Raw genomic sequence first — 23079 nt, 5'->3', positions numbered from 1 at the left:
GGTCGTATCAGGACCCAATCGGGTTGCCCGTGTGAAAGGGGCCTAATGGTCATTTTTTTACCTTTCATTATTCAAAACTAATGCTCAGATCTCTGTAGTGCACACCTGCCCTCATTTGTGGACTTTAAAGCGAAACTACAAGTTCTAGCCCACATCTGATTGACAGTTTTGTCTGTTTGCTCAAGTCCTGGGTAGAGGTTTGTCTATCTCTATCTGGCTGTTCATACCATAGATTTTCCTTCCGTGAACTGCTTATTGCACTTAGCTTGTCTGTTCCTATTTTGATCATTGCCCTGTTACCTCTGGTTATGGCAGTCTGCACGGTCTTCCTGTATGAAACCTGGATTCTGCCTGTGACTGACCTGGCCATTAGCCTAGTGTCTCAGACTATCCTCTGCTACCTCTGTCTGAGAATTGATACCCGCTAGCATTTATTGGCAGCTAATGCCCCTGACAACACATTGGGGTGGATTTACTAAAACTGGAGGGTGCAAAATCTGGTTCAGCTGTGCATGGTAGCCAATCAGCTTCCAACTTCAGCTTGTTCAATTAAAGTGGTTGTAAAAGCTGAAAGTTTTTGTACCTTCATGCATTCTATGCATGAAGGTACAAAAGCATTCTGTGTGCAGTGCCCCCCCAATCCTAACCTGAGCTCCCTCCGATCCAGCTTTGGCTGTTCTGGGGCTCTCCATCATTGGCTCCCACTGCTGTCAGTCAGTCAGTGAGCCAATGAGAAAGAGCGGGGGAGAGCCACAGTTCTATCTGTCTCATAGACACATAGAGCAGCGGCTCAGGAGTGAACATGCAGAGGAGCCCCCAGGGCAAGCAGCTTTCCCTGGGGGCACTGCTCATGGGGGGGGGGAGGAGCCAGGGACACCGGTGAGGGACCTTATAAGAAGGGGATTGAAGCTGCTCTGTGCGAAACCACTGCACAGAGCAAGTATGTATGATGTTTGTTATTTAAAAAACAAAACAAAAATAAAGCTTTAATACCACTTTAAAGTGGTTGGAAATGCAAAAGGTTTTTTTTTTATCTTAACGCATTCTATGCATTAAGATGAAAAACCTTCAGCGCACCCCCCCCCCCCATACTTACCTGAGCCCTATCTCTATCAAACGATGTGCAAGGGTGCCTTGGCCAATTTGGACTCTACCTCCTGATTGGCTAGGATTGGGTCTCTGCCTCCTGATTGGCAGCCATGCCATTGGCTCCCAAAGTCAGTTAAAACGAAGTGATTTCCAGTCACAACTTATCAACCATCCTGCGACCAACCGAATTGACCTGTCTAACAGTATGCGTTAAAAACAGGGGTTTGGTTGCACACATTTGCAAATAGGCCCGGCAAGGCACCCTGTAATCTGCAGTCCCTAACTCTACAATCTAAAGAGTCTCTACAATGAGAGCACATGCATTTAATGGGATAGATGGAGGACAGGTGACTAGAGGGAGCCCACCCCTCCTTAAAGGCACAGGGTCACACTGAACACCCAGCACATCGCACAATGGCGGCAAAGGAATGGCGGCAAAGGTGTCAGTGCGTTGCCTGGCTCAATACAGATATCAACGATAATGCAAAAAGTGGTCACCGCCTCCACCTATAACTGGTCTTAATGGCAAGGAGCACTGGAAGTCAGTTAGCCAATCAGGAGAGAGATGGGGCGGGGCCAAACTGCGGCTCTAGTGTCTGAATGGACACATGGAGCTGTGGCTCAGGTGCCCGCATAGCAAGCTGCTTGCTGTGGGGGCACTCAACAAGAGGGAGGGGCCAGGAGCACCAAAGAGGGACCCAAGAAGAGGAGGATCTGGGCTGCCCTGTGCAAAACCAACTGCACAGAGGAGGTAAGTATAACATGTTTTTTTTTTTTATAAAAAGGAGACTTTAGTATTACTTTAAGCTTTGACAAAAACTAAACCAAAAAAAAAAATGAAAGCTGATTGGTTTCTTTGCACAGCTGCACCAGATTTTGCACTTTTCAGTTTTAGTAAATCAACCCCAGAGGGTCTACCAAACTTTTACTCTCTGCTGTCAGAAAATAAATACTTGGTTGCATTTACTGATTGTAGGTGTTCTTCATTTGAAGTAGTATTTTGTTTTCTATATCTTCTGCATTCAAAAGGTGACAGGTTCTCTTTTATATATAAAAAAAAAAAAAAAAAGGGGGGGGGGGTCATTCGAGGATATTAAAACAGAGACCGGAGCTATCATATGTCACCGCTGCCTAAATGTGACATTGCCTAACATAACTAGCTAGCCCCTTTCCTCGGTGGCGGTCTGCCTGCGGGGCCCATATATCGTCTGGATCGTCTAGTTCTGTATTTGCTCCTTCCTGGCTGCCAGCCCACCGCGCCCCTCCAGTATCAGAACATTACATTGTGCGGTTTGCTCATCAATAATGCATAGCCCCATAGCCAGCAATAATCTTCAGAGCAACGCTTACACTGCAGCTTTGTGCAAAGCTCGCTCTAAACCGGCGGGGGGATGTTCAATTTTTAAACTCTGTTTCTTGTCATCGCTGCCAGTTAAATATTTCATAACCTTCACACCCCCCCTCAGCACCTCTGAGACCTGACCGCACAACCTCCCTAGTCAGAAGTGATAAGATGGAGGATCTCTGGTGTTTCTGGCTGTCATGGAATATTACAAGGTCACCTGTCACACAAAATGTTTCCAATAAAAAAAAAAAAATGTAAAAAAAAAAATAAGGGAGATAGATAGAGGTTATCCTGGTAAAAGCTGGATTCCCAGCAAACTGATGAAATACTTTTAAAGGAGCGGTTTTAACTGTCAAAGGATTTGCATTTCTGTCCATCCAGTTCTGTGATTCACACAGCTCAGTCCTGTCAGGCAAACCAGGAGACCTCAATTTTCCAGCTTGGGAGTATTGGTATTGCCTACTGTCACATTTGCTTGGGCTTTCAACCAAGCTGTCAAACCATCAAATGGGGGTATCATGACTGATCACATGTGCAGCATCATGGCAGTTGCATATCAAATAGAGGCTTAAGCCTCGTACACACGCAATGATTGTTGGCCGACCGATCGGCCGTCTTTTGTCCAGTGTTGTTGTGTTGGTTGAAATGTGCTCTAGACTGCACAAGAATTTTCTCGGCCAACAAAAACCAACTTGAGAAGTGATGTCATGTGCTGGTTTACTTTCCGTGTGTTTTTTCTTCTCTGAGCATGCTCAGTCTTGCTCATCAGATTTTTGTCTGCCGAAATCTGTACTGACTGACGGAAAATCGGCCGTTCTGTTGACGGCCAACAAAAATTTTATACCATGCACACCAGATTTTGTTCAGCCGAAAAGTCGCAGTCGGTTGTCGGAAGCATCATACTAACAAGCCGACAATCGGCCGATCAGACGTTGGCCCGAAAATTCACGGCCAACAATCGTTGCGTGTGTACGAGGCTTAAGATAGCAGCTTCCTTGCTTGAAGGGATAGAAATGTTTAGTTTCACCTAAAGTGGAAACATGCCAATCGATTTAACAGTTTCAAAAACAGTTACATTCCCAACAGGTTACGGGAATGAAACAGTCACATTGGTTGTGCTTTCCACTAAACTGTCAAACCGTCTAATGTCTTGTGTCATAACTAATCACATGTGCAGCATCATGGGAGTTGAAAATCGAACAAGAGGCTAAGATGGCCACTTCCTTGGCTGAAAAAAATAGGAGGGTTTAATTCCACGTCGAATCCTCGCTCACATCAGTGCAGTTTCATGACAAATCGCACCCCCTTTGCCAGCTTTGAAAAAGGTTCCTGCACTATTTTTTTCCAACAAAATTGCGACTTGCATAGACTTCTGTTAAAGAGGTTGTAAACCTCCGAATTTTTTTTTTATTTTTAAAAAAACACCTGAAAGACAAACACATAATTAGCTAGTATGCATCGCATATTAGCTCATTATGAAATACTTACCTTAAAACGAAGCCCTGAAGTGCTGAACGCTCACCTCTCTCATGGGTGACATGTTCTGTCGCCCCTCTTCCGGGTTTGCGGCATCTGGCCATCTGATTGGCTGGAGCCGCGATGATGTCACTCCCGTGCATGCGCGCGGGAGCCGACGGTCACGGCACGGGGCTCTGAAGGAACGGCACCAGCGGCCGTTCCTTCAGAGCGCATTGCGCCAGTGATGTCACTGGCTGCATTTAAGGTAAATATCTCCTAAACGGTACATGTGTAGGAGATATTTACAGTACCTATAGGTAAGCCTATGATAAGGCGTATAACTTGCAGAGGAGGGTTTACTTCATCTTTAAGGCCCCATGCACACGGGGCGTTAGAAAAAACGTACGTCAAAGTTAGTTCTGACGCCGGAAAAAGCAGCTGTAAAAACGTGCTTTCAGTAGCTTTTTCCATTGGCGTTATTGCACGTTTTGCCACGTTGCTTTTAGCAGCGTTTTTTTTTCTTCCATTCAAAATCAATGGTTCCCTATGGGAGCCTATTGATTTGAATGGAGGTTGCACCGCAACACCGCAAGTCGGATCCGACTTGCGGGGCGACTTGCGCTGTGAGAATCTTGAGGGGGAACTCCACGCCAAAATGGGAAAAAAACGGCGTGGGGTCCCCCCCAGGGTTCCAAACCAGGCCCTTCGGGTCTGTTATGGAATTTGAGGGTAGCCCCATGCCGAAAAAACGGCATGGGGTCCCCCCCAAAATCCATACCAAACCCTTATCCGAGCATGCAGCCCGGCAGGCCAGGAAAGGGGAGGGGACGAGCGAGCGGCCCCACCCCCCCTGGACCACACCAGGCCACATGCCCTCAACATGGGGGGGTGTTGGTGCTTTGGGGCAGGGGGAGCTCTGCACCCCCCACCTCAAAGCACCTTGCCCCCATGTTGATGAGGACAAGGGCCTCATCCCCACAACCCTGGCCGGTGGTTGTGGGGGTCTGCGGGCAGGGGGCTCATCGGAATCTGGAAGCCCCCTTTAACAAGGGGGCACCCCAGATCCCGGACCCCCTCCCTATGTGAATGGGTATGGGGTACACTGTACCCCTACCCATTCACCCCATAAAAGGCAGTGTATGGAAATAACGACAAGAGACGTTTTCGAAAGTTTATTAAAAATCTTCATCCGACTCTTCTTGTCTTCTCCTCTCCGGGGTCTTCTGCTCTTTTGCTGTCCGCCCTTCTTGTCTTCTCCTCTCCGGGGTCTTCTGCTCTTTTGCTGTCCGCCCTTCTTGTCTTCTCCTCTCCGGGGTCTTCTGCTCTTTTGCTGTCCCCCTCTTCTTGTGTTCTTGTCTCCGGGGTCTTCTGCTGTCCCCTCTTCTGCTGTCCTCTCTTCTTTTCTTCTCCTCTCCGGTCTTCTGCTCTTTTGCTGTCGGCTGTCGGCTGTCTTCTTCCTCCGGTCCTCCGACGACGACGTCTCCGCTGATTATGCCTATCTCCGGTCTCTTCAGCTTATTATATAGCCATTAGGGGCGTGGCCCCGATGACGTCATCGGGAGGCCCCGCCCCCTCATGTCACAGATGACGTCATATGTGACATGAGGGGGTGGGGCCTCCAGATGACGTCATCGGGGCCACGCCCCTAATGGCTATATAATAAGCTTAAGAGACCGGAGATAGGCATAATCAGCGGAGACGTCGTCGGAGGAGGACCGAAGGAAGAAGACAGCCGACAGCAAAAGAGCAGAAGACCGGAGAGGAGAAGAAAAGAAGAGAGGACAGCAGAAGAGGGGACAGCAGAAGACCCCGGAGACAAGAACACAAGAAGAGGGGGACAGCAAAAGAGCAGAAGACCCCGGAGAGGAGAAGACAAGAAGGGCGGACAGCAAAAGAGCAGAAGACCCCGGAGAAGACCCCGGAGAGGAGAAGACAAGAAGAGTCGGATGAAGATTTTTAATAAACTTTCGAAAACGTCTCTTGTCGTTATTTCCATACACTGCCTTTTATGGGGTGAATGGGTAGGGGTACAGTGTACCCCATACCCATTCACATAGGGAGGGGGTCCGGGATCTGGGGTGCCCCCTTGTTAAAGGGGGCTTCCAGATTCCGATGAGCCCCCTGCCCGCAGACCCCCACAACCACCGGCCAGGGTTGTGGGGATGAGGCCCTTGTCCTCATCAACATGGGGGCAAGGTGCTTTGAGGTGGGGGGTGCAGAGCTCCCCCTGCCCCAAAGCACCAACACCCCCCCCATGTTGAGGGCATGTGGCCTGGTGTGGTCCAGGGGGGGTGGGGCCGCTCGCTCGTCCCCTCCCCTTTCCTGGCCTGCCGGGCTGCATGCTCGGTTAAGGGTCTGGTATGGATTTTGGGGGGGACCCCACGCCGTTTTTTCGGCATGGGGCTACCCTCAAATTCCATAACAGACCCGAAGGGCCTGGTTTGGAACCCTGGGGGGGACCCCACGCCGTTTTTTTCCCATTTTGGCGTGGCGTTCCCCCTCAAGATTCCCACAGCGCAAGTCACCCCGCAAGTCGGATCCGACTTGCGGTGTTGCGGTGCGACCTCCATTCAAATCAATAGGATCCCATAGGGAACCATTGATTTTGAATGGAAGAAAAAAAAACGTATAACGTGGCTTAACGCACGTTAAGCAACGTTATAGCAAAGTTATTCAGCTTTTAGCAGCGTCAGGCGTTTTTAACGCTGTAACGCTGGTCCTCAGAACGCGCAGGTGGTGGGTTCTTGTTGCAGCCTAAAAACGTCTAAGCCACTTACAGCTCAAAAACGTCTGAGTGTGCATGAGGCCATAGAATAACATGGAGGGGCGTTTTTAGGCTGCAAAAAGAAAACGCCTGACGCTGCTTACAGCGGCGTTAAAAACGTCCCGTGTGCATGGGGCCATAATGAAGTCTCAAGCTGCAATGAAATTGGAGATGCAAATCGCACTGATCTGCGGCTTTGAAATCATGCTGAAGTAGCACGGTTACAAAGAGACACTGAACCAGGGCTAAGTCTCAAATTTACATGTGCCAAACACAAGGCCCACGGGCCAAATCCGGCCCTCCAGGCCATTTCATGTGACCCTTGCACCTCTTCTGCAGCTGCAGCAACCCCCTCATCTCTGATCCCACCTCATCTCAGCAGTTGGCAGCAGGGAGACCAAACTCTTCCTCCAGATCCTGTGCTTCTCTGAGCCACTGAGGTGTTTGTCTATCCCCCTCTTCCTTCCCCGCCTCAGCAGTGAGCAGCAAACAACCCCTCATACAGATTTTGAGCAGCTGCAGCACTCCCTCCTCCATACCCTGCACTTTCTGCTTCCCACCTCTGCCCCCAGCTTTTTCCCAGCAGCAGCACAAGATAAGGGGGTGCACTATGATGTAAGAGAGGGTGGGGCACTCTTGACTTCTGACGGTGGGCTCTTAACATTTGATGTAAGGGGAGTGAGGAGCTCTGGACATCTTGTCCTAAAGATACAACAGGGCCTTTGAGGGCAACCATAACGCTGATGCCACCCACAATTAAATTGAGTTTGACACCACTGCTCTAATTAAAAAATTGCGAGCAGACAGGCCCTTTATTGCAGAAGAGTCATGCAATAAAATAAACCTACCTGCCTGCTCACTATCTGATTCCGGCACAGATCCTGTGTGCTGGTATAACTGAACTACTGCACATGAGCAGAAGTGACTACATCCCGCACAGCCAATGAAGACAGCTGCATACTGCCACCCAGAAGAAGCCGGGTAGAAGATGCCAGGGCTGGCGAGGGACCTCAGACCATTGAAGGGAGGTAAGTATTGCAGAATTTAGTTCTACTTTAATGGGTGTGCGAGATGATTCCTTAGGAGCAGAGATGTATAGTAACTAAGTAGCACTACTTCACTACTATACTTAAGTACGGAAAGGCGGTATCTGTATTTTCCTAGAGTAGAATTTTTTTCTCCTACTTCCACTTTTACTTCACTACATTTTTTCATTGATTTCAATACTTCTACTCCGATATTTTTTTTTTGTGCTGCATAGTTACTCGTTACAATTATAAAAATTACCACTGCCAGAACAGTAGATGGCAGGTTTCATGAAGCTCAAAACATGTGTATTATCAGCGCATACGAAAATAAATGCTACTGTATGTATAAGTAAAAGCTGCATTTGAAATAATAAAAAACAATCTGATGTTCAAACTTTTGACTTCTTTCTTTAATAACTACTGTGAGGGATTAGCTCGGTGGTAGGCGTGGATGACCCCTTTGGGGGTGCGTTTTCACAGAGAGATAGCTGAGCAGTGGTTGCAAACAACACTGTTTTATTCATGCAATTTACTTCACACAATTGCAAGCCTCAAAACAGCCAAAATAAAATAAAACAAAATAAATCCTTGCCACTGTGGGCGGCTACCTTCTCACTCTGAAACCTACCTAAGAGTCTGTCTCCAACCTACTGTTGGGCAGACTTTCTTGTCCTACAGCAGACACTCAATAGTCCATTTATAATCTCTACACACAGCACAAATGTCCATTGAACATGTCCTTAACTCATCACAATGAGAATGTCTCTTGGCTTGCCTCTTCACATGGCAAACATTCCTTTATTTCTTTCACATAGAAATAGTTCGTTTTCCCACCTTTGAGACGTCTTCACACTTGGTTACCCTCCTTAGCGCACATCACTTCAGGGGGTCTTCTCCCATGCTCACCAGCTTGTCGGGAGGCACACATCTGACTGTCCTCCTTCTCCCAGCCCACATGGCTTCAGGAGACAGCTTCCGGAGGCAGCAGTCCTTCTCCCAGGCTTCCTCAGCGTTGGGAGGCACACGTTTGTCTGCCTTCCTCTCCCAGCCCACACGGCGACAGGAGGCAGCAATCAATAGGACTTCCTTTGGACAAATTATAGAGGCCTTCATTTCCTCATTCCGAACAGCTGAAGGCCTTTCAACTTCCTTAGAAAGTTCTGGCTACCTTTGCAGCCAACACCCTATAGTAATTAGTGAACTTTCTAAATCAGGTGGAAATGTATCTCCTGCCTGTGACTACATTCCCAGATTTACCTGACTTCCTGTCACACTACATAACACAGTACTTGTACTTTTACTTTCAGTACTTGAGTAGCAAAAATTTTAAAACAACTACTTGCAATACTTAAGTACAAAAAATGTTGAATACTTTAGTACTTCTACTCAAGTCACTTTTTGATCGAGCACTTGTACTTTTACTCAAGCATGGGTTTCGAGTACTTTATACAACTCTGCTTAGGAGGCTATGGGGTAGTAGTGCACAGGCGCGGCCACGGCAGTAAAAATTTGTACCACTGGATGTAGACAAAGTGTTAGACTGAGCTAGTATCCACTAGTGGAGGGGGGGGGGGGGGGGAGAGTGGGTTAGATTGGGGCTAAGGAGGGGGGCAAAAAGTATAAATGCACATTGTTTTAAAGTGCACTTATCCATTAAGCAGATTACAATCATATGTAAAAGATCACAAAAAAAGAAAAAAAGGTTCCTTCTAAAAGCTTTGCTACAGATCGACTAGCAATTTATCTTTACTGACGTTTTAAATTGTCAGATTGCGTCGTTCAGCAGCCGGATCTGAAGGGAGAGTGGACTTTTCAGCACTAGATGAAACAGCTTGCCTTAAACTATACCCTTCCCCATCCAGACTTATCTGTAGTCTAATAAGCAAAAACAAACGCCAACTTGTTTTTTGATCTTGAGCTCTTTAAAGCACAGCATGACTCCGACTGCAACTAATTTGCAATCTGATACGACCCAAATCCTCTTACATTTCGGCTGCTGCAAATTTTGGGATAGGGGAGGGGGGGGGGGCGTTGCAGAGCCATTTCATCTGGTTCGCTTTGTGAAACCCAAAGATCAAACTGAACGTTGCGATGCAAGCGTACCTGGGAAATGTCCATGACGGAGTCGCAGCTCAGCGGTCTGGCCGAGGTCAGGTCGTTGGAGCCGAGCAAAGTGGAGATGATGCCGTTTTGGTCGATTCGGCGTATCATGGTGCCATCGACGAAGTAGATGAGGCCAAACTTGTCAACGGTGATGCCTGAAGAGGGAGAGCGTGAGGTCAGATTGTGGTCTCGGCAAGCAAATTTAAAATTTGACAACTTTTTAATTTGGGAAAAAATAAAATTAAAGGATAAGTCCACCCTAAAACTAAAGTTCCTGCATCTATAGACCTCCACAATCTAACACTAACCTATCTAGCCCTGTAAAGAAGAAATCAGTATACATACCTTTTTTGAAGCCGATTCCGACCCGCTCTCCAGCGGTCGAAGCTCTGCAGAGGAAACGGCCGACAATGGCTGGGAAATAAATGGGAAGTGATGTCACCCATAGACTTATTATGGGGCTTCCATTGTCGGAAGAGAAGCCGCATAGACTTACTATGGGGCTTCCGTTGTCGGAAGCAAAGCTGCGGCTGACAGCTCAGCGTGGGATCGGGTCGGATCAGCTTCAAAAAAGGTAAGTATACTGATTTCTTCTTTACAGGGCTAGACAGGTTAGTATTAGATCGTGGAGATCTATAGATGTAGGGATTTTTTTTGTTAGGGTGGACATATCCTTTAAATTGTCTCTTCAAGAAGTTACAATATGCATTTCCTAGATGTATGATGTAAGCAGTGTTATACTGTTTTCCAAGCAGGTAGTCTCTTTATTAGGACCCTATATATTCAAGAAGGGGTGCCATAAATGGATGCTAACAAATAAACTTTATTGAACACAGCATATTCTGCAAAGAACACTCATTGGATGCATTTTCAATAGCTAGGTGATTAGCACTGCTGCCGAGCGATCATCGGTTCAAATCCCAATCAGGGCACTACCTGCTGCAGTTTGCATGCTTTCCTTGTGCCTGCGTGGGTTTCCTCCCACACTCCAAAGACATGCTGGTAGGTTAATTGGCTCCTATCTAAATTGGCCCTAGTATGTGTATGTATAAATGCGAGATAGGGACCTTAGACTGTAAACTCCTTAAGAGCAAGGACTGATGCAAATGTATAATATACCGTATTTATCGGCGTATAACACGCACTTTTTCCTCCTAAAAATGGAGGAAAAAGCAGCAGTGCATGTTATACGCCGATATTAAAAAAAAAAAAAAAAGGCCAGGAAGCATTGCAGAGAGCAGAAGGGGCGGGCCGGGCCGAGGAAAAGGAAGGACGAGCTGTCATAAGAGCAGAAGGGGCGGGCCGGGCCGAGGAGAAGGGAGAACGAGCGAGTGCAGTCATCGGAAGTCCCGCCTATGACAAACGTCACACGTCTCGGCAGAGGAGGCGGGACTTCCGATGACTACGCTCACTCGTTCTCCCTTCTCCTCGGCCCGGCCCGCCCCCTTCTGCTCTTATGACAGCTCGTCCTTCCTTCTCCTCGGCCCGGCCCGCCCCTTCTGCTCTCGGCGCTGCTTCCCGCCCTTTTTTAAAACAGATTCGGACAGTTCCAATGGCGCTTGCGAGGCTGCATATTTGGACACTGCTGATGGGCTGCATATATTGACACTGCTGATGGGCTGCATATATTGACACTGCTGATGAGGCTGCATATATTGACACTGCTGATGGGCTGCATATATTGACACTGCTGATGGGCTGCATATATTGACACTGCTGATGAGGCTGCATATATTGACACTGCTGATGAGGCTGCATATATTGACACTGCTGATGGGCTGCATATATTGACACTGCTGATGGGCTGCATATATTGACACTGCTGATGGGCTGCATATATTGACACTGCTGATGAGGCTGCATATATTGACACTGCTGATGGGCTGCATATATTGACACTGCTGATGAGGCTGCATATATTGACACTGCTGATGGGCTGCATATATTGACACTGCTGATGGGCTGCATATATTGACACTGCTGATGGGCTGCATATATTGACACTGCTGATGAGGCTGCATATATTGACACTGCTGATGAGGCTGCATATATTGACACTGCTGATGAGGCTGCATATATGGACACTGCTGATGAGGCTGCATATATGGACACTGCTGATGAGGCTGCATATATGGACACTGCTGATGAGGCTGCATATATGGACACTGCTGATGAGGCTGCATATATTGACACTGCTGATGAGGCTGCATATATGGACACTGCTGATGGGCTGCATATATGGACACTGCTGATGAGGCTGCATATATGGACACTGCTGATGAGGCTGCATATATTGACACTGCTGATGGGCTGCATATATGGACACTGCTGATGAGGATGCATATATTGACACTGCTGATGGGCTGCATATATGGACACTGCTGATGAGGCTGCATATATTGACACTGCTGATGAGGCTGCATATATGGACACTGCTGATGAGGATGCATTGCTGGACACTGCTGATGAGGCTGCATTCATGGGTACTGGTGAGATGTCATTTGATTTAAAAAAAAAAAAATGTTCTGAGTTCAAAGCTGTTTATTTTAAATTGAAGCTTTTTTCCTGAAATTTCTCCCCAAATATTGAGGTGCGTGTTATACGCCGGAGCATGTTATACGCCGATAAATACAGTATATGTAAAGCGCTGCGTAAATTGACAGCACTATATGAGTACCTGAAACTAAAATTAATTTTCCCTGAAGAGCCTAAAGTGGTTGTAAACCCTTTCTGGATATCTGAGAGTCTTGAACAGGGTAATTTTTTGCATTGTCGCTTCATTGTATCTGTTATGCCTGGCCTTAACAAGACTATTACAGCTAGTAATAGTTACACTGGCCATAGATGGTGCAAATTTCTTTCCTGCAACTACAAGTTGCAGGAAAGAAATTCACTTGGTTCCCCCATAAACACAGACAGTGCTGACAGGGGAATTCTTACTGCTGAGCAATTGTCTTGTCGAGCTTGAATTGTCTGGGCCAGCTGGGAAAGCCGTCCCTGCCAGTAGACTATAGGAGCCGCTAGCAATAATTGCAAGTGAATCTGGCAGGCTGGTTGTACCAAAGTTGATTGATCAAGTTGGGTACATTTAGCCTGCCCACACACTGTTTGAATCGTACAGTCTATGGCCGGCCTTAGACACATTCAAATGGACTTGTTCTGTAATGTTGAAGATGTTACATAGGGTATTAGGTTCTAACGAGTGATAGCAACAGACCCCAGCATTTATCCACCCAGGTAGGTAGATTGATCAACTTGGTACATTCAGCCTGCCCACACATGGTTTGAAATCTCGACCCGTTCCTGCTGAACCAGCTGAGATTCTAACCGTCTGTGGCCGGTCTTAGACACATTCAAATGGACTTGTTCTGTAATGTTAAAGAGGTCTCATAGGGTATTAGGTTCTAATGAGTGATAGCAAAAGACCCCAGCATTTATCCACCCAGGTAGGTAGATTGATGAACTTGGTACATTCAGCCTGCCCACACACGGTTTGAATCTCGACCCGTTCCTGCTGAACCAGCCAAGATTCCAGCCATCTGTGGCCGGCCTTAGACACATTCATATGGACTTGTTCTGTAATGTTGAAGATGTTTCGTAGTGTATTCAGTTCTAATGAGGGATAGCAACAGACCCCAGCATTTATCCACACAGGTAGGTAGATTGATCAACTTGGTACATTCAGCCTGCCCACACACGATTTGAATCTCGACTTGTTCTGTAATGTTGAAGATGTTTCGTAGTGTATTCAGTTCTAATGAGTGATAGTAAGAGACCCCAGTATTTATCTACACAGCCAAGGCACCTTTAACAATCCCATGAAATATTTCAAGGCAGATGTTGATTGCCCAAGAGCAGGCTAGGAAGACATTCACGTTAAACGGGAATAACCATTCTTGAACAGGGCTGGAGACCTACGACATCACCTTTCTTCCATATTATAATGCAGATTTAACATCTCTACCCTGCCATTTTGACAACCATTTACACCTTCAGCCATGTAAATGAAATAATTACCACCTATGCTATACTTCTTGACATCAAGGATTCTATTATATAACTAGAACAAGGTGGTTTCATAACTTTCACACCTCCCATCCACTTCAGGGAAAATCAACATCTGCCTTGACACATTGCATGGTGACTAGACCAAGGTGTTTGTGCTGCATGTGTAGATAACTGATGAGGGATGTTTCTGACAATTATGGGAACTGAAGAAGTGGCTTGCAGAAGTTACAAAACATATTTAACATTAGAGAATAAGTCCAGCAGATTGTGACCAACTATTACTTAACATGCATTAACTTGATGCATACAGTGTATCCAGAAAGTATTCCCAGCTCTTCAAATATTCCACATTTTAGGTTACAGCCTTATTACAAAATGGATTAAATTAATTATTTTCCTCAAAATTCTACAAACACCCCATAATGATAACGTGATAAAGATTGTTTGAAATCTTTTCAAATTTAAAAAAAAAAATAGAAGTATTCACAGCTTTTGCCATGACACTCAAAATTGAGTTGAGGTGCATCCTGTTTCTACAACTTGATGGACTCCACCTGTGGTAAATTCAGTTGATTAAACATGATTTAAAAAGGCAGACGCCTGTCTATATAAAGTCCCACAGTTCACAGTGCATGTCAGAGCACACACCAAGCCATGAAGTCCAAGGAATTGTCTGTAGACCTTAGAGACAGGATGGTATTGAGGCACAGATCTGGTGAAGGGTACAGACGAATTACTGCAGCATTGAAGGTCCCATTGAGCACAGTGGCCTCCATCATCTGTAAATTGAAGAAGTTTGGAACCACCAGGACTCTTTCTAGAGCGGGCCGCCTGGCCAAACTGAGCGATCGGGGGAGAAGGGCCTTAGTCAGGGAGGTGAACAAGAACCCGATGGTCACTCTGACAGAGCTACAGCGTTTCTCTGTGGAGAGAGGAGAACCTTCCAGAAGAACAACCATCACTGCCGCACTCCACCAATCAGGCCTGTATGGTAGAGTGGCCAGACAGAAGCCACTCCTCACTAAAAGGCACATGACAGCCCGCCTGGAGTTTGCCAATAGGCACCTGAAGGATTCTCAGGCCATGAGAAACACATTTCTCTGGTCTGATGAAACAAAGATTGAAGTCTTAAGCATGAATGTCAAGCATCATGTCTGGAGGAAACCAGGCACCGCTCATCACCTGGCCAATATCATCTCTACAGTGAAGCATGGTGGTGACAGCATCATGCTGTGGGGAAGTTTTTCAGTGGCAGGAACTGGGAGATTAGTCAGGATTGAGGGAAAGATGAATGCAGCAATGTACAGAGACATCCTTGATGAAAACCTGCTCTGGACCTCAGACTAGGGTGAAGGTTCATCTTCCAACAGGACAAAGACACTAAGCACACAACCAAGATAACAAAGCAGTGACTACAGGACAACTCTTTGAATGTCCTTGAGTGGCCCAGCCAGAGCACAGATTTGAACCAGATTGAACATCTCTGGAGAGATCTGTGCACTGACGCTCCCCATTCAACCTGATGGAGATTGAGAGGTGCTGCAAAGAAGAATGGGAGAAACTGTCCAAAAAAAAAGTGTGCCAAGCTACTAGCATCATACTCAAAAAGACTTGAGGCTATAATTGGTGTCAAAGGTGCTTCAACAAAGTATTGAGTAAAGGCTGTGAATACTTGTACATTTTTATTAAATTTGCAAAGATTTCAAACAAACTTCTTTCACGTTGTCATTATGGGGTATTGTTTGTAGAATTTGGGGAATATGATCAGAATAAATGGTTAGACAAATAGATTAGGAGAAAAATAATGAATTTAATCCATTTTGGAAAAAGGCTGTAACATAACAAAATGTGGAAAAAGTGAAGCACTGTGAATACTTTCCGGATGCACTGTATACGAGAACCTTCATAGACGAGACTATCAGTGATGTGATTTGAGATTTTGATCAGAGATTTGATCTATGAGCTTTATTTAAAGCGTATGTCTTTTATTAAATTATTAAAAAATATATTATATTAATTTCCCTAGGTTTGTCTCTTAATCCATCAGTAAGCTCCCAACTTCCTACCGTAGTGAGCTGGCTAAACAACCCTGGAGTGTGTGTGTCCATGTAATTAGAGGTGACAGGCTCCTCGGGGGCAGGGACTGTTGTGATTGGTTCCATGTATGCCATTAAAGCTCTATGGAAGCATCCAATAAATTAACAGGGAAAATAAGACCATAATGGCAGCTGAATTTACTTATATCTTTGACCACATACAATACAAATTTAGTAATTATTTATTTCTCAACTCATCTTGATAATTACTCGTTTTATTCTTCTATTCAGCACTGAAGACATAAGTAAAGTATCTTACAAAAGACAGTTTAAATATAAGTTGCTCTCTATCCCTTTGATATAAAGCAATGTCATTTAGTTGGCTGTGTTAATTGTCTTTGTGTGATTACTGCAGTCAGGGTTTTCAGCAAATAACGATTAGAATGACTTAACTGCAAATGGAGCCGACAGCAAGAAACAAGTCCTTTTTTCCAGGCTGCACTGATGATAATGCAGACACACAGCATCGTCTGATGTAGGAATATGGACTGATGAGCACTGGTGATGGCTGTCAATCCGATGAAATGTTTGGATGGAGGTGGAAATTGAGGGGAGGCTCTAGGCCTCAAATAAGCAGGAGGTCACGGGGCTGTGTAATTTATTTATTTTTTTTTTTCCGGCATTCCTAATGTGATAAATAATTCCTTCACATCTAAGACATGTTAGAGGCTCAAAGATTAATGTAAGATCAACGCTCTGTTCATATAATTAATCTACTGCAAGACAAAAGCTGGAAGTGTCTACACAGCAATGAAATAAATTATCCAACAAAATTATTAAACAAAAGGATCTCTAGCTTAGCCTTGTGTTTGGTGATCAGGCTACATGTGTTTAATTGGTTTGCTGGAGTTCTCATTTAACAAATGCATGTGGATGACGGGACCTCTATAAGAGACCCTGCCACCATACCATTCATTTCAACAAAAATCTTCCTTGCTTACCTGCTTTGTGTAATGGTTTTGCATGGAGCAGCCCTGATCGTCCACTTCTTGGGTTCCCCACCGGCGCTCCACCCTTCCCATGCCCCCATAGCAAGCTGCTTGCTATGGAGGCACTCATACAGGCCTGTTCCTGACCAGGCTCTCTGTGTCCATAAACACACAAGAGCGCATCTCAGTTGACCCCCCCCCCCTCCAATGCCCTCCTCATTGGCTATTATTGCAAGCAGCGGGAGACAACGGAGGAGAATGCACTTTGGAACCACTTTAGGGAGACCCTGTTAATGACTATTAATAACAACAATCTTCCCATGGGATTAGATGTAAATTTAAGATACATTATATTGTCAAAAGTATTGGGACACCTGTCTTTACACGCACATGAACTTTAATGGCATCCCAGTCTTAGTCTGTAGGGTTCAATATTGAGTTGGCCCACCCTTTGCAGCTATACCAGCTTCAACTCTTCTGGGAAGGCTGTCCACAAGGTTTAGGAGTGTCTATGGGAATGTTTGACCATTCTTCCAGAAGCGCACTTGTGAGGTCAGGCACTTATGTGAATGAGAAGGCCTGGCTCGCAGCCAAAGGTGTTCTATCAAGTTGAGGTCAAGACTCTGTGCAGGCCAATCAAGTTCCTCCATCCCCATCTCGCTCATCCATGTCTTTATGGACCTTGCTTTGTGCACTGGTCCAAATAATTTGGTAGAGGGGGATGACCCCTTCCTGTTCCAACATAACTGCGCACCAGTAATTCATCCCAAAGGTGTTCTATCGGGTTGAGGTCAGGACAGTCAAGTTTCCTCACCCTAAACTCGCTCACCCATGTGTTTATGGACCTTGCTTTGTGCACTGGTGTGCAGTGATGTTGGAACTGGAAGGAGCCTTACCTAAACTGTTCCCACAAAGTTTGGAGCATGAAATTGTCCAATATGTCTTGACATGCTGATACCTTGAGAATTCCCTTCATTGGAACTAAGGGGACAAGCCCAACCCTTGAAAAACAACCCTGCACCATAATCCCCCCTTCATCAAATTATTTAGACCAGTGCACAAAGCAAGGTTTGTAAAGACATGGATGAGTGAGTTTGGGGTGGAGGAAACAGATTTACAGGCAAACGTCTCTGAGCTGCGTATGACACAGCATTATCTTTGCATAGAACCTTAAAATTATCCATATAAAATACAATAACTGTATCTATAAAGGAAAAAAAAGGCCTGCAATCTATTAATCTAAAAACATGGATAAAGAATGACACAGGACAGGGCGCTGCAATATCGAGTTCCTTAATCCTGTGACTTTCTGCTCTGGACCCGCGTCACGGTTCGCTGCCATGACAAAGTCTTGCGGAGAACTTTTTCCTGAAAACGATCCCTTTGGAAATAGAAATTCAGAACGTGCAATTTTGCATATGGAGGAGACATTAGCTGTGGACAAGGAGTACAATTAAATTATGAAAATGTAGTCGAGGCTTCATATGGCTTGATTTAAAAGGCACTTGTGGTTTTGGAATGATTGAAGACAGCTACGTCGAGAGATTTTCTTTTTTTTTTTGGCGGGGAAGGAACAGTTTATGGTGCATTAAGTACATCTTTTTGTATGTTAATGTGAGCCCTCTTGGCATTTTGTGAAGAAACTCACTGAAAACCCGAGAAATAAACCTTACTGGATCAGATCTAGGCCTTATGACCTATAAAAAGGTAAACAGGCAAAAATATAGGAATTTTGTACTCACCATAAAATAATTTTCTTGAAGTTTACTGAGGGACACAGGAAATCATGAACTGTTGGGTTATACTGCCGCCTACAGGAGGCTTGGGCACTGGTAAATTAGAAATCTTTGGAATAGCCCAGGATAACCTCCTACTACCAGCACGGTTTTGTAGCAAGCATTACCAAAAGCATGATTATACACGTAAAGGGGTGCGACCCACTTTCCTCAACGGTCTTTTGCATTTAAATGTAGCAACCACCCAATGCCAATGCTAATCTTCTGGTACTAAGCCACTGGACCTGTCAGGCTCTCATCAGAAGTGCCAACTTTGCCTGTCCTTTCCCTTCCTCCACTCATAGAAGCTGTACTGTAGCTTTGAGCAATGAAAAGCTCACTTATGAATGGAAAAGGCGGACTTTTCATTCATCCTCCCATTCTCCATTTATAGAGCAATTTTAAATTGCTGGTAGCTATAGTACAGCTTCTGTGATTGGAGGAAGGGAGCAGAAAGGGCAGAGCATAGTCGGCACTCTTGACAAGTGCCTATGAAAGGTTCAGCAGCTGTATAAAACTTGCAGTATTGGAAGATAAAAGCATTGGGGGTTGGGGGGGGGGGGGGGGGAAAGGATGGAATATTTCAACTAAGCTAGCAATCACCAATACAAGGGACACTTCTCATTCAAGTGCTGTCCCTTGTGCTGATTAGAAGCAAAATAACAAAACTTAGGCTTTAAATATGAATCCCCTTAGGTAGGATTCATATGAGCTTTAAATGCACAACAATTGCAGGAAAATAACACCCATCTATGTAAGTCCATAAGAAGCCCCCAGGTACCCATATTGGAAATATCAGTCTTACATGGAGATACAAGGCTTTGCACAAGCAGGTATAATGAGCAGTTATATTTCTAGAACTTGTGAACCTAGCATTACCTCTAGGATTGTTGAGCGAAGCTTCAGTGGCTTTCCCACCATCTCCACAACGCGTGTCATCGAACGGTAAGCACTGATCTCCTGTCCCAGCCACCACTTCCGAATTCTTCACAACGTCCTTCACCACTGTGGTAGACTTGACTCTGTAGACCCGGCGGCTGTTGGTGTCCGAGAGAAGGATGGCGCCAGTGACTGGGTCTGTGGCCAGGTAATATTTGTGTGCTGGGCTATGGCTGCAAAAAGTGGAAGGAATATATCAGGATTGGGATCTGGAGACACAAAGATACCACTAAACTTTGACCTCCTCATGTTCTCTCTTACAAAGAAATACCAAAAATATTTGCCCCAGGGATTTTATGTTTTTTTTTTTTCTTCTAATCTTATAAATGTAATTACAGACACCCAATCACCAACATCAAATTCCTGATTAAGTGAACCTTGTTTCATGAAATGTGTTGAGATTGTGATGTTTTCCACCGTCTGGAGTGGTCTTACAACTGTAGTTTGTAGCATGAGGATGAAGAATTGTATAATTGTGTATTTTGGAACAATCTTATAGGATATCTTGGTGCACTTCTCTTTTTTTAACATCTGTATTGGATATTTGTAATACAGAATATGAACTTTTATATTTTGTATGTTCTATTTGCCTTTTGACCTCCATAAAATCTGAGGGGGCAAATATTTTTGGTACTTCTTTGTAAGTGTAACTACGGGATGGAGGTAATTACGCCTCTGTGGAAGGTGCCATACATCTATCATTTTCTCTCTGCCATCATAGAGAAGGACTCCAAGCAAATATGGGAACTTTATTTTTTATAAACCATAACATTTTTATCTAAAGCTAGACAAGTGTTTCTCAACCAGGGTTCCATGGAACCCCAGAGCTCCTCCAGAGATTACTAGGGGTTCCTTGAGCACTGAAACTTTCTCCCTCTTACATAAGTTCCCACTGACACCTTTGATCTCTTTTAGCTATCTGTAAGGGGTAATTCTTCCCAATGACTGCAGGTGTAAGGAGAATTATTCCCACTTAACATCACACTAATGTATCATGAGTTGTAAATATATTAAATTTTTAGCAGGGGTTCCATGAGACCAGAAAGTTATTTTAAGGGTCCCTCTGTTATTTTAAGGGTCCCTCTGTTATTTTAAGGGTCCCTCTGTTGAGAAAGGCTGAGCTAGACTGTAACAAAGTCTATATAATGGATTACAGATGCAAGCTGAAAGGCGAAATAACGCTTCACATGGAAGTTTTAGCTGGTAAACTTCACGAAGAGGTGTAAATTTCAGTTGAGAAAGTGAGAGGGAATATAAAGTATTGTGGTTGTCCTGGGGATAAGAGGCAAGGGGAATTCCAACTGAGACACCTGTTCTAGCGACAAGGGTCAGAGGTAGGTTTTGACATTCGTTTGGAGAAAATTCCACCAATTTCCTGTTGTGTCCCTGTAGACCCGAAATGCAAGAAAATTTCCTTGCTACTCTATCCAAAGTTAAAACCAAAAATATTGGCTGGATTTTTAATTCAATAAAACTCACAAATAAAATAATGCAACCATTTCTATGAAAAAAGCTCCATGTCCTTCTAACGGAAGAAAGCAAAAAAGAGCGCCCAGTGGGACTTTGAGTGAGGTGGATGCAAAAAATAAATAACATAAGTATACAATAGCAGATTTATTAAATACAAATCATGTAATACATATAAAAATGCATATGAACAACAGACATCAATACATAGCATAAAAGCGTAGTAACGTATTGGCATAAATATAGAAAATAGATGACATGCATAAACTCATATCTGGAGTGTAAACTCGACGCGTTTTGTGGGTCCTAGATGCCCACTCATCAGGAGTGTGAAAGAGTATGCCTATACAGGAAAAAATGGAATAAATTAAAGAACGGAATGAGTCTAGTGTTGATATGCATGAAAATAGCCAGCAGGTGTGAGACTTCAACATGAATATGTATACCCCAAGTGGGGGAATCGCACTTACATGCGGCTGAATGGAAATTAAAAAATGGTGGATGAATGGTTCGGGAGCTGACGGGACATGGATGCCCGGCAACAGAATGGAGGGCCAGGTGAGAAAGCGTGAGAGATGGGTACCACATCCTGCTTGATGATATGTCAAGCTCCCGGACCAGACTTGATTTCCACCCTGGGACGAGCGTTCATCCACCATTTTTTAATTTCCATTCAGCCGCATGTAAGTGCGATTCCCCCACTTGGGGTATACATATTCATGTTGAAGTCTCACACCTGCTGGCTATTTTCATGCATATCAACACTAGACTCATTCCGTTCTTTAATTTATTCCATTTTTACCTGTATAGGCATACTCTTTCACACTCCTGATGAGTGGGCATCTAGGACCCACGAAACGCGTCGAGTTTACACTCCAGATATGAGTTTATGCATGTCATCGACTTCCTATATTTATGCTAATACGTTACTACGCTTTTATGCTATGTATTGAGGTCTGTTGTTCATATGCATTTTTTTGATTTGTATTTAATAAATCTGCTATTGTATACTTATGTTATTTATTTTTTGCATCCACCTCACTCAAAGTCCCACTGGGCGCTCTTTTTTGCTTTCTTATGTAAATTTGGGATGGAGGTGTTTGCAATCAACAGTGCTCAGACCATCTCTTTCTATTCATGTCCTTCTAACGGCTGTGTGTAATTTTAGCAAATATGCAAAAGGACGGTGTGATGTCTGAATGCAAATAATTTTAAGGATAAACAAGCCGTTACAACATAAAATAACAAGGACAGCTGGAATGGAGTAATTAAACTGATATACAAGACCACAACAGAACCTCCCTGAGACTAAACAGGATCACGCAGAGTTTTATTGTACATGAACTAGACTTCGGAGTGTACAAGAGATTTGACTTCTGAAACTAGGTGAACTTGATAAATCCCACAACAGTATTTAAACAACTTCCTGAGCACACCGACACAAATGGAGTTCAGCGAGGGTTGAAACCACACAGGCTGCGTTCTGGGGGCACTTAAATACTCGTGTTCCAAAGCAGGGCTTTTCATACCGCTGGGTCCTAACCTAAAGACCTCTGGATGGTAATGGGAAAATTATTAGGCAAAGTGAACGTTATTTGCTCTGTACTCTGTGTGGATTTTAGTGTGACGGGGAGACTTTCTAGGCTTAGAGGATTATCCATCCTTGGTATGTTATTCATCCATCAATTTAAATAATGGATGTTCTTATACCTTTTATTAACCTAAAGCTCAACTCCAGGCTAAGTAAGTATTGTCTACATACAAGAGATACAGTGGGTATAGAAAATAATCATCTCCCTTTTGAGGGGGAAGGACAGGCATAGTTTTTGTTTTATCCAGCTAAAGTTGACTTGTTGACCAAAGACTAAAACTGAATGACTTGGCCTCAACACTAAAACGATGTATCTGGTGGAAATCCAATACAGCTCACCATCCATTCCTACAGTAAAGTATGGTGGTAATATCCTGTTAAGGGGGGGGGGGGGGGGTTCTCTGCTGCAGGGACTGAAGCACATGTCAGGATAGAAGTAAAAATGGATAGGACAAAAGGGCATCAAATTCTTGACGAAAATCTTCTG

The 23079-nt window shown here is 44.6% G+C and overlaps 1 protein-coding gene across 6 annotated transcripts in view; it reads right to left on the bottom strand.

The window, feature by feature from the left end:
* TENM4 (teneurin transmembrane protein 4) overlaps positions 1-23079 on the bottom strand; it is a 1723986-nt gene that overhangs the window by 38174 nt on the left and 1662733 nt on the right. For all 6 annotated transcript variants that reach the window (XM_082246029.1, XM_082246030.1, XM_082246031.1 and 3 more), the window contains 2 exons: positions 19475-19707; positions 9788-9942 (listed from right to left, as the gene is read on the bottom strand). In XM_082246029.1, the coding sequence (XP_082102155.1) occupies positions 9788-9942; positions 19475-19707 (388 nt within the window). The remainder of the gene's footprint in view (positions 1-9787; positions 9943-19474; positions 19708-23079) is intronic.

This window comes from Pelophylax lessonae, assembly GCF_965119305.1.
Source record: "Pelophylax lessonae genome assembly, chromosome: 2".
Classification (NCBI taxonomy): Eukaryota; Metazoa; Chordata; class Amphibia; order Anura; family Ranidae; genus Pelophylax; species Pelophylax lessonae.
Note: the sequence above shows the minus strand (reverse complement) of the source record. Positions and strands in the feature narration are given on the sequence as shown.